Source organism: Crotalus tigris, unplaced genomic scaffold (assembly GCF_016545835.1).
Source record: "Crotalus tigris isolate CLP2741 ecotype Arizona unplaced genomic scaffold, ASM1654583v1 scf7180000019154.1569036, whole genome shotgun sequence".
Lineage (NCBI taxonomy): Eukaryota > Metazoa > Chordata > Lepidosauria > Squamata > Viperidae > Crotalus > Crotalus tigris.
The window spans coordinates 187,337-198,019 of NW_024097404.1; the positions used below are offsets into that span (position 1 = coordinate 187,337).

At 35.1% G+C, this 10,683-nt stretch overlaps 2 protein-coding genes across 4 annotated transcripts; both read right to left on the minus strand.

Annotated features, from left to right (window-relative positions):
- Positions 1 to 1,405: 1,405 nt before the first annotated feature.
- Positions 1,406 to 3,820, minus strand: SMCO1 (single-pass membrane protein with coiled-coil domains 1). Its single transcript, XM_039360105.1, has 3 exons — positions 3,699 to 3,820; positions 2,562 to 2,699; positions 1,406 to 1,827 (listed from the first exon to the last, which is right to left on the minus strand). The coding sequence occupies exons 1-3, from the start codon at positions 3,746 to 3,748 to the stop codon at positions 1,431 to 1,433; spliced, it is 585 nt and encodes a 194-aa protein (XP_039216039.1). The 5' UTR covers positions 3,749 to 3,820; the 3' UTR covers positions 1,406 to 1,430.
- Positions 3,821 to 7,089: 3,269 nt separating this feature from the next.
- Positions 7,090 to 10,682, minus strand: WDR53 (WD repeat domain 53). Of its 3 annotated transcripts, none has more exons than XM_039360101.1 (3): positions 10,479 to 10,682; positions 9,412 to 9,907; positions 7,090 to 7,879 (listed from the first exon to the last, which is right to left on the minus strand). In XM_039360101.1, exons 2-3 carry the CDS (start codon positions 9,892 to 9,894, stop codon positions 7,319 to 7,321), a joined length of 1,044 nt encoding a protein of 347 aa, XP_039216035.1. In that variant the 5' UTR covers positions 9,895 to 9,907; positions 10,479 to 10,682; the 3' UTR covers positions 7,090 to 7,318. The 3 variants fall into 3 exon arrangements, with proteins under 3 accessions (XP_039216035.1, XP_039216034.1, XP_039216036.1); XM_039360100.1 differs by having other exon boundaries at positions 10,288 to 10,677; XM_039360102.1 differs by lacking the exon at positions 10,479 to 10,682 and having other exon boundaries at positions 9,288 to 9,419.
- Between the last annotated feature and the right edge of the window lies 1 nt (position 10,683).

The following is a 10,683-nucleotide window of genomic DNA, read 5'->3' on the forward strand; positions in this document are numbered from 1 at the left end:
ATGACAATCCATTTTTCTAAACATCTAGATAATCCTCCATTGTTTGATTGACAGCAATTCTACACTGTTTAAATTAGAGTTGATGCAGTTCAGAACATTCCCATCTTTTACAAATGATTTTGTCTGGCGTTTGCTAGAGCGCCTCTCATTCTCTCTGTGGGAATGTCTATGGGTTGATTTCTTTCTTTCTCGGAAGCCTTTAAGAGTTTGCAGTGTTTCCTAACAGCTGGGGATTTTCCTACTGCCTTAGATGTTGTAGGGCACAAATGATACTCATCAGGGGAGACTTTTTGTGATTTAGTGTTTTCTGTTCTCTGTCCATTTCCTTCTGAATTTACAAAGCCCATCTTCTTCCTGTTTATATCGTTCATAAAGCTGCTCCTCCAAATATATTTGCTTTTGTATATTGTTCATCTCTTCCTCTTCTGTTTATACAAAAATTCTTTTTTTGTCATTCGAGTATGAATCAACTGTCAGTGCAGTGAGAGATTTTTGAGTTTTTCTCTTTGGAATCTCGTGATCAGAGAGCAATTCTGTTTTTTATTTCCAATTGGATAGTTTCCCATTACCTTTGGGATACACTCTGATTTTCTCAGTCATCTACCTACCATGTATGGTCATTTGAAAGTGATATTGCAGTTGTATGTACAATAAAGATGAATATTTGGCAACATGCTACATCAAACTCATAGATTTGTGCCAGAAAATGTTATATTGAAGGGTTCTGTAACTGCAACAAAAAGAAATTGTTTAGCCTAACTATTGCTATCTTGCTTCTGTAATCAGCGTTTGCGTCTGGGACAAATTTCATGCAAGTGTGAGAAACATACATGGATGGGATGTACTGAAGGAGGGAATAAGAGAATATACAGGAATGACTGATGTCTTCCTTATGATGTAACGGCTCTATTGTCTGATTTTCATTGGCTAACAAAGTTTATAAAGCAATGCTACTAACTTTCTAAGATGTGGCACTTCTGGACATAACTCTGCCAGCGTTCCAGATTGTTTGCCACCCAGCTGTTTTATTTGATCAATTAAAGCATTTGAGTTGCCTGATGGTATCTCAAATTTAAGTTAAGGGCCAGGGACCTTACAATATGTTATATATTATAAGTAATATCCACACAACTACCTGATAACTGCAGCCCACCCCCTCTGCTGAAATAACTAATGGAAAGATTTAAAAAGATGTTACACACAAAATGGAAATGTCTAGCACTTACATTGTGCTTTCTAGTGTTCACTTTACAAACATTATGTAATCTGTTCCACAGCTTTGTAAAGCAGGCCAATATTGCTTCCCCCAATTATACATAAACTGAGAAGTCTTGCATGTTTCAATCAATTTGAATTAAATATTTTCCCTTATTGGAGAACGTGTCATATATTTCTGGAGAAAAAGTATTGTTTTAGAATATATTTGCGGTTTACATATATCTTGAAACTTTCTTGTTTTCCACTATATTAATAGCACATAATAGGCTATGATGAAGAACTTGATTATTCACCACTTTGTTTACAATAGATTGGATGTCTTGGGTATAATCTTGCCTTAGTTTATCAGGGAAATAGTTTGCATCCTGGCTATAGGTAATGAAAAATGTACAGAAAGCTTTAACATCTTCTTCCTGGAGTCCCAATATCTCCAGTGCTGATTCCCATGCTGATTTAATTCTTTTATTTTTATCTTTCCTCCTCAGAACAGATGATAGTGTAGGCAATACTCTGGCAAGATCAGGTATGCTTTCTACCACTTGAGAATGTAGGCATTGAATAGTTTCACAGATATAGCTATAGAAGAGGTTTATCTCCACAGAATTAAACCTGCAAAAAGAAGTTTTAAGAAAATTTACCGTTACGGTTTATATCAACATGCCCACAAATTATTTCCATTTGAGAAGCAGCCATGTTGCAAAATTCTATTTGTCTCCCTTTTAAAGTAAACACCATTAGCTTAGATGAAAATTATTTCCAGATGTATCCTTAGGGTTTCAGGCTAAAGGTGTAATATTTATATTTAATAAGTGCATGGTCCATCAAAGTGGAATTCAACCACATATCTACAGTTCTATTAATTCAATACAATTCCCAATATTTTATTTCAATGTCCAAATAAAATTTAAAGCAATGCTTATTTAGAAATGCATGTAAAATTAAATTTTCTTGTCAAGATTTGGATAATGCTCCATAACTGAACTGTTTGGAATAAACATTTCATAATGGAAACAAAGTCCGATGTTTTTAAGCCATTCTGTTAAGTCTTAAAGCTAGCATTACTCACACCCTTATGTATTCTAGATGTTTTACATTGCAACTCTGAAGTCCCAGATGCTGACTATGTTTCCAAGAGACTTTGAAGTTATAGTCCAGTATATTGGAAGGGAACAAAGTTGGGAAAAGCTATTAAAATAATCATCTAATCATTTGTTAACAGTCTATCAAACCTATCAAACTATTGTTACATTTTATTAACCCAAAAGAACACTTGTGATACCATTACCAGACAGCCATTATATTACTCCCAAAGTTTTTATAACCTATATTTTTATTTTTCTTACCTGTCTTCTAGCAGTGATGTCCACATTACATCTTGCTCTAGAACCGTATTCCAAAAGTCAAACTTCTCTGATAATTTCTGAATGCCAGAATCTAATACAATATATTGTGACTTTATAGTTTGCAGCTTGTTCTCAATTCTAGTAAGATTCAAAAGCAAAGGAAATTAGAATCAAGACCCTCCCATTCTAAAGAATGTTTTTCAGTTTGACTAAAGAGCTCTTATATAATAGATGATTTATACTTGATAGACTGGTATATCAGTTTGTAACTTAGATTCTTTAGCTTCTATCCATATGGTCTACATGATATTGTCATAATGCTGACGTTTATTTGCAATCTTTTCCCCATGTAGAACAGTTTATTCTACTTCACTGTATCTTTTGGAATTTTTTTTTTTTAAAAATATACAAATAATGAAGATAATTTTTTGAAATTTGCAGCAATGCTTGGCAAGGTCAATTTTTTTTCAGCTTTATGTAGTAAAATGATCTCTTGGTACATTTATTTTCCTAAAATATAGTAAATAAAATTTAATCTATATTGATTGACCAGCTATATAAACATATAGTTTATAACAAGTAAGTCAATTCTTTTTCTCCAGTGTTCATTATAGAAATAATTATCTTACTCTATGGAATTGCCACAATGTACTAACAGATTATACAATCACAAATGCACAATCATTTCAGTTATTTATAATGTTCCATGTTTAACATTGCAGTTCCAAAATGCTAAATTATTGAGCAGCTGGCTATTTTTAAAAATCCTCCTTCAGCGTAAAGATGAAACAAGTGAAATGCTGCCAGTTCTGTAGCTAACTAGTTTATATTTTTAATTATTTTGGTATTTCTGAAAAAATAAAACAATGCATAATTATAGAGAGATTCAATTTCTATTTTAAAGTAGGCATTTTCCATTGTCGATCCTGCTCTTTGATCCTTTTTAAGTTACCACTTCTTTAATAAGAATGATTTCAAGTACAGCATTATTACATTTCTTTTATCTGAGACATTATGTAGATTAATAAAGCAAAACAGGTCAGGAAAAAATATTCAAAAGAAATATTTAGCATATGAAATATGCCATTCCAAGACCCTTCCCAAAACAAACCTTCCCAGCAAAAGTCAGTTTGTGACCTGTTTAATGTCTTGTTCAGGACACACAGAGATAAAGACTCTTTGGCCATCTTCAGGAATAAGAGATGTATGCTTCAAATGTCTCTTGACTTCTGTTCCATAACAGACAGCAGTGATATACCTAGTAATCCAACTGGTGCTGAAGGTCAGTTTTCCCTTAAAGCTTTTTATAGCTAGGAAATCCAAATATAGAATATTAACACATACTCGCAAGCACATTGTTTATTAAACTACAGCATGGTAATTACAGTATAGTTTCCCCTTCTTAGTTTCATGCAAACATACATTAACTCTACAAACATCATATGGATCCATAAAAGGAAATCATAATTTAATGCTATGAACTGGCTCCTAAGTACATGTCACATGGAGGATTGTTGTAACTAACCATTAATTTTAGATTCATATCAATCTATAATATAATAACTTTATGTGTTAAATTTCTTTGAAACTTTTGGCAATGCAGAAGTTGCTAAATTCCAAACCCCAGCAATACTCACTTAGTGTCATGCTGGCTGGGATCTCTGGGGAATAGTTCAGCAATAATTGGAGTCCAGGGTTCTTATTCTAACCAAAATCTTTTGTCTTTTTGTATTAAGATGTTCTCAGTGGTGTTAAATATAAGCTCTTCTCATTAGGCTATTTTGTGATATTGTATTCAGATCTAATGTTTACAGGTGTGCTTAAAAGTTTTTGTACCCTTTAAAATTTTCAATATTTCTCCATAAATATCACATAAAAATGATCTGTTTTTCACACAAGCCCTAAAACTAGATAAAGAGAATCAAATTAAACAAATGAGTCATTTGTCTCATAGGTGTCATCCAATACATGGTGTAAGTCAATAAATGCCCACTTCCACATTCCAATGTGCCTGCACAAAATCCAGCACTTCAAACATTTCTGAACGCAATTTCCAACATAAGCTAATAGTAAGGGACACTGAAAGATGTAGCTCAGCAACACTTAAAGGTCACTCTATATCAAGGGTCTTCAAACTTGGCCCTTTTATGATTTGTGGACTTCAACTCCCAGAATTCCTTAGCCAGGCATGCTGGCTGAGGAATTCTGGGAGTTGAAGTCCACAAGTCATAAAAGGGCCAAGTTTGAAGACCCCTGCTCTATATCCATGCAGAACATGTTTTAGTAGGTGGAAAAATGGCACACCACAAAAATAATAAATTATAAATGAAGGCATCTTTGATATTTGGTATTATACCGTTTATTTCTAATGTTGTATTGTATTGACTGATTTCATTAGTTGCCTGCTTCAAATAATACAAATGTTTACTTGTTGATAGAGGAATCAGAAACCAAACTAGGTTCCCAGAACAGAATCCTACCCCTATACTGCATTACAAAATTTGCTAAGGTTTCCATTAGAACAGATTTTCAAAAGTTTTTTTCATTATGTATTTTTCCTTTTTTTATTATTTGTTCACTTATTTTCAGTTTGCATAGATGACTTTAATTATCAGCACTGTATATGTTCTAAGCATTTATGGGCAGGGAAACAACCATTCCTTAGAGGAAGGAAATGTTTAAAATAAAACAACTAAAGTCTTCCTCATAATTATTGTGTGATGGTTAATATTTATTTTCACATAACTATTTAAAGGACATGCTAGTTTTCAGGGCCATATCCTTCCAAAATAATTTACAAAAGGTTAATTTCACATGTATGCATGTGTGTAAACACTCAGCAAGATATTCAGACTGGATTTGGCACATTTATTTGTTCATTCCACACTCAGCAAGATATTCAGATTGGATTTGGCATTTTAATCCACCTATCGAGTCCTTCCCAAGGACCTGGGATAGGCAGATGTGGATGTTTTATGCTGTTAGAGGTATCATCACAGAATGTAAGCTGTTCCAATTGACTTTTTGCAATTTTTGCAATTGACTAATGGTGAAGTTGTCAATACCAATGGTGTTCAAGTGGTGCTCCAGTTGTTTTGGGATTGCACCAAAGACATCTATTACTATTTGTGAAATTGAATTCTTTTAACTGAAGTATAGTTTTCTATTTTATAAACTATTTAAGAAAAAACACTTCATTTGCATTGTTTTTCTTCAAACAATAACAATTTCCCCTATATACTAGAGATATAAAGTTGAGCATTAACAATCTTGAATAGACCTGATGTCAGCCATTAGTATAGCAAAGCAAATGTCAGATCCCACATACTGGACTTTTTGATAAAACAACTTGTCAATATTTAAGAGCTTTATTAGAAGCTTTATTCTGGACTGAACAATCCACGATTGTTTGAATTTGCTGCTGATCCTCCAAGACACTAATGGGAGATATTTGTAGAACTTGTTCAGGTTCTTCAAACCATTTATCAACTCAGTTTTACTTCTTAACCATAAGAAGAGCAGAGAAGAGCAAAACGATTATTAGGAACCTGGAGGGTAAAACATATGAAAAAGGTTGCAGGAATTGGGTACAGCTGGTCTAGTGAAAAGGACTAGGGGTGACATGATAGCAGTGTCCCAATATTTGAGAGGCTGCCACAAAGAAGAGAGAGTCAACCTATTTTCCAAAGCACCAGAAGGGAAAACAAGAAACAATGGATGGAAACTAATCAAGAAGAGAAGCATAAGGAGAAATTTCTTAACAGTGAGAACAATTAACCAGTGGGACGGTTTTCCTTCAGAAGTTGTGGGTGTTTCATCACAGGAGGCTTTTAAGAAGAGACTGGACACCGACTTGTTTGAAATGATATAGGGCAGTGGTGGCAAACCTATGGCAAGCGTGCCAGAGGTGGCACTCAAAGCCCTCTCTGTGGGCACGTATGCCATTGCCCCAGCAGAGTTCGCCAGAGTAGCGAGCGCATGACATTTGGAAGTGACAGGACAGGAAGTGAGCAAGCAGCATTGTCTTCCCGAGGATGCCCCGGAGATGGCGAAGGACTGGCCCCACCACCCTGGGCCCGGCCATGCTCATCCAGTCTGCTGTGATCACTGCAGCCACGCCCACCCAGTGGGCCACACCCCCACGCCACCCCTGAGGGCACCACAATGCTAATGCAGCCCTGGCACTTTGCAATAAATAAGTGGGTTTTGGGTTGCAGTTTGGGCACTCAGTCTCTAAAAGGTTTGCCATCATTGATATAGGGTTTTCTGCTTCTACAAGACCTCCAAGGTAGTAGTGGGATTCAGCTAGTTCGCACCACTTTGGCAGAATCGGTAGCTAATTTTTTGTTGCCCAGGCCCAGAATGGACTTCCGGAAGTGGCATCCACACAGAGAACCAGTTGTTCACATATTTGAATCCCACCAGTGCTCCAAGGTCCCTTCCAAGTCTGTTATTTTAAAAACCTATTTCTGCCAGTAGAATTTATAAGAATATATATTAAAACAGACAAGTCTCTGTTTTTCTTTTCTTTTAAAATCCAGTTCTTTATTCACATATACATTTTTATTGCAAGCTTACCAGTAAGATCACACCAATTGGTTATTCCAAAAGTGATACTATATATGAACTACCAAAATAATTTTAATAGTACACAGAATTGGCTTATTTATGGAGGTAGTAGGAATAATGGACCAGAAAATTAGTAGATCCAAAATACTGTACCAGAGATTGATTGCCTACTTAAAGATACAAAGAGTTCAAGAAATAGGATACATGGATATATCGCTACTTTGGTCAGCAACCAATATTCTCTTAGAACCGTTAATTGACACACATGAAATCCAGTTCACTTTCTCTCCATGTTCAATGGTCAATTTGGGTGAAATGGATAGGCATTCATTTGTCTGCTCTGGGTTCATTTTGTCAACTTTCATGATGGCATTTTTCTTTTTGTGAATTGCCTTGTTTGGACTTTTCAATTTTCCAATTTCATTGCTAACATCCCACAACAATATTCTGCCATCATTCCCTCCTGTAATAAAGCAATACATTTCTGGCAGAAAGAAAATCTGTGACACTCCTAATAAGTGACCTTTAAAGGCTACTTCCTGTTCAAACTTGGGACCTGTTACTCGAAAGATTCTGATTTTACCATCTTCAGCTCCACAGCCAAAGACATTGCCACAAGTAGAAACAGACAATGAATGAATCAATGGTGGGTTAAAGAGTTGGCCAATCCCTTGCTCAACTGCTTCTTCTTCTTCTTGCAAGTTCATAATCCATTGTGGGCGAGTTTTTTGCAAGTTCCACATTATAATCTGTAAACAAAACAAAAAAAAATTCTTAATATAGAAGTCATGTAAACGTAAACTTTCATTGTCATGTTCCCCAGAATACGAAAGTGATACAGCTCACATAAATCATGTTTTAGTTTACAGATAAAAAACACCTGTTGACTTAAATTATATCTAATATAGAATTACTCTTATTTCATTATTTTTGAAATTTATAAACTACTTCAATTTCAGGGACTTTTTAAAAAAATATTAATATTAGTTTCATACCAAAATATCGTTTACTGTATTTACTACAAGTATTATATCTATCTACCAAATTGATCAAGCTATATTATGCAGAAATTATAGATTTCCAGCAAAGTGGTTAAACATGAAAATGTTTAAAGCCCATGGGACAGAGACTTGTAGATTAGGTACTGCTTTTCAGTGGTACCATATATGTTATAGAATAGACTCTACCAGAAATTAGGTTGGCCTCTATAGTTTTGTTCTGGAAAATTTATTTTAGAGGCCTTAGGCTAATTGGAAGATTTCTTGGTAGTATTATTTTCGGTTGTATAGCAGGGGTCTTCAAACTTGGCCCTTTTATGACTTGTGGCCTTCAGCTCACAGAAAAGGGCCATGTTTGAAGACCCCTGTTGTATACTCTTAATTGTAATCACTAATTGAGAAGGGTGCAATTATGATAAATAAAAATTAAACTGCTTTTCTGTAGAACTCAGTCCTATATAGTATATTATTTAGAAAGCCAAATATGTAAAAACTATTTTTATTAGAAGTTCAAGTACTATGGTGGAAAATAAATATTAACTACATATTTTTATATCAACTTTATTACAGATAGTTCTTGATAAGATCTAATCTAAATATAATACTGAGTTGATTTTATTCATTCATTCATTTGGAGTTTTTCATTCTTTGCATTCTGCAGAAACATATATCTGTTCCAAAGGATAAAGCAAAAAGTAATCTCATCTGGCAACAATGTCTGTTTTGTTGGCAGTAATGTATCATTGTGTATAAATCCTTTTCTTTCCTTATCTCCTATCCTTAAATCAATTTTCTATCTTCTGCATTGATCAATGTTTCAGTTGGGAAACAATGCTGGTATCTCACTTACTACTTCAGCCTTAGCTTTAATTGTGCAGCTGATGTTGAGATTCTGAGCAAGTTAATTTTCAGAAAGCATTTTTTAAATCTGGTTCAGCTGGCCTATTCTATACTTCTATAGAAAAACAATCCATTTTTGAACAATTATAGCAATTGACAAGTTGGCAAACATATTTCTAGGACCAAGGGAACAGATTACAATGCTAGGAAGAATAATAGTAATCACCTTCTGTTGTGACCTTTCCCCATTTGCTTTATAGTGCATAAAATACTTCCCCTGATGGAATAACAAAAAATCCACATATCTATTCTATATTACCTGAGAGTCTGAGGAATTCTGGGAGTTGAAGTCCACAAGTCATAAAAGGGCCAAGTTTGAAGACCCCGTGGTTTACATCAATCAAATAAGTGATATTAGTAAGCTTTCATCTACTGCTGATTACCTTCATATCCAGGCCACATGAAAGAAGGCTTTGTGGCCTCTGGGGTCGAAATGCAGTAGATGCACAAATATTTGAATGTCGTTGCAGGCAGCGACTCAACTTCTTGCTTTGTAAGTCAATTATCTTTATGGCTCCAGAATCATCTGCAGCAGCCAAGAAGCTGTCTGTTTCATTTACTGAAAGACAATTGATCTCTTCCTCATTTACATGGAAACATTCAACTGGCTCCTTGAGACACCTGGTATCCAGCATACTAATAATTTCCCCATGAGAAGCATAGAGTCTTCTAGAACAAGTGGGAGAAAATATAACACTAGTGACATCATCTGCTTTTTGAAGCCGTACACATTCCAAAGGATTTCCTTCAGCATTCCAAATTGTAAGCTCCCCTCCTTCTGCTCCTGAAGCCAATAGACCGTCTTTGCTCACATTTAGGCTTAGTACTGAAGAAGAATGTCCATTGGTCCACTTCTTTGCCATCATATCTCAAGACAGACTGAAAAAAAATTGATCAGAGTAATATTTTGTTTTGATATACATTGAAGAATCAAAAAGTGATTACATTGTGTTATTTTTAGATTAATGTATTCAAATAAAGCACCTACTGATTTAAACACTTAAACATCTAAATTCCAAAATATTGACTCTCAAATATAATGGCCTTACAATCACAATCAATCGATTTGGGACACTAATATTTTCCAATGTAAACTTAATACTTAGGCACAATGAATACGGTAGTGTGTATAAGCACAATGTCTGTTTGAGATAGGCCGTTGAATAAATACATACGGCATAAAGTTCAAATAAGTGTATAACAAATCAGCCACCTTAACCCAGCCACCACTTTCCTACTTCACTCGATATTTGCATTACCTCAAAGCAAAGAATCAATTTCTCCCGATACCAAACTCTCTTCCGGCAAAGAAAATTTGCTGGGTCTGTTTAGTATTCCCCCTTGACAGGTGAAGTTTTTGCGCATGCGTTTAGGACAGCATCCTTTTTCTCATGCTCAGCAATGCCCTTAACCAAAATGGCCGGCTCACGTTCAAGGCCCTGCTCCTTACCGCATGACATTAAAATAAAATAAATAAAAGATGTGTTGTCCAAGAAGCCAGCTTCAACACAGATCCTAGATTGTTCTTGCCTCTGCCGTACTCGAAAATCTAAAATCAGGAGCAGTACTTCCCGACGTCTCCGTATAACAAGATCTCTCAAACAAACGCGTTCATTTCCGCCTCTCCTTGCCGGCAACAGACGAGGAGTTCGTTG

Coding starts and splice junctions, on each gene's coding strand:
- WDR53 (XM_039360101.1), bottom strand. CDS start 9,894: ATGATGGCAAAGAAGTGGACCAATGGACATTCTTCTTCAGTACTAAGC. Junction 7,880..9,411: donor CATGTGGCCTGGATATGAAG/GTAATCAGCAGT, acceptor TTTTGTTTACAG/ATTATAATGTGGAACTTGCA.
- SMCO1 (XM_039360105.1), bottom strand. CDS start 3,748: ATGGCCAAAGAGTCTTTATCTCTGTGTGTCCTGAACAAGACATTAAAC. Junction 2,700..3,698: donor CTGAACAAGACATTAAACAG/GTCACAAACTGA, acceptor GAATCTTACTAG/AATTGAGAACAAGCTGCAAA. Junction 1,828..2,561: donor ACATCACTGCTAGAAGACAG/GTAAGAAAAATA, acceptor TTCTTTTTGCAG/GTTTAATTCTGTGGAGATAA.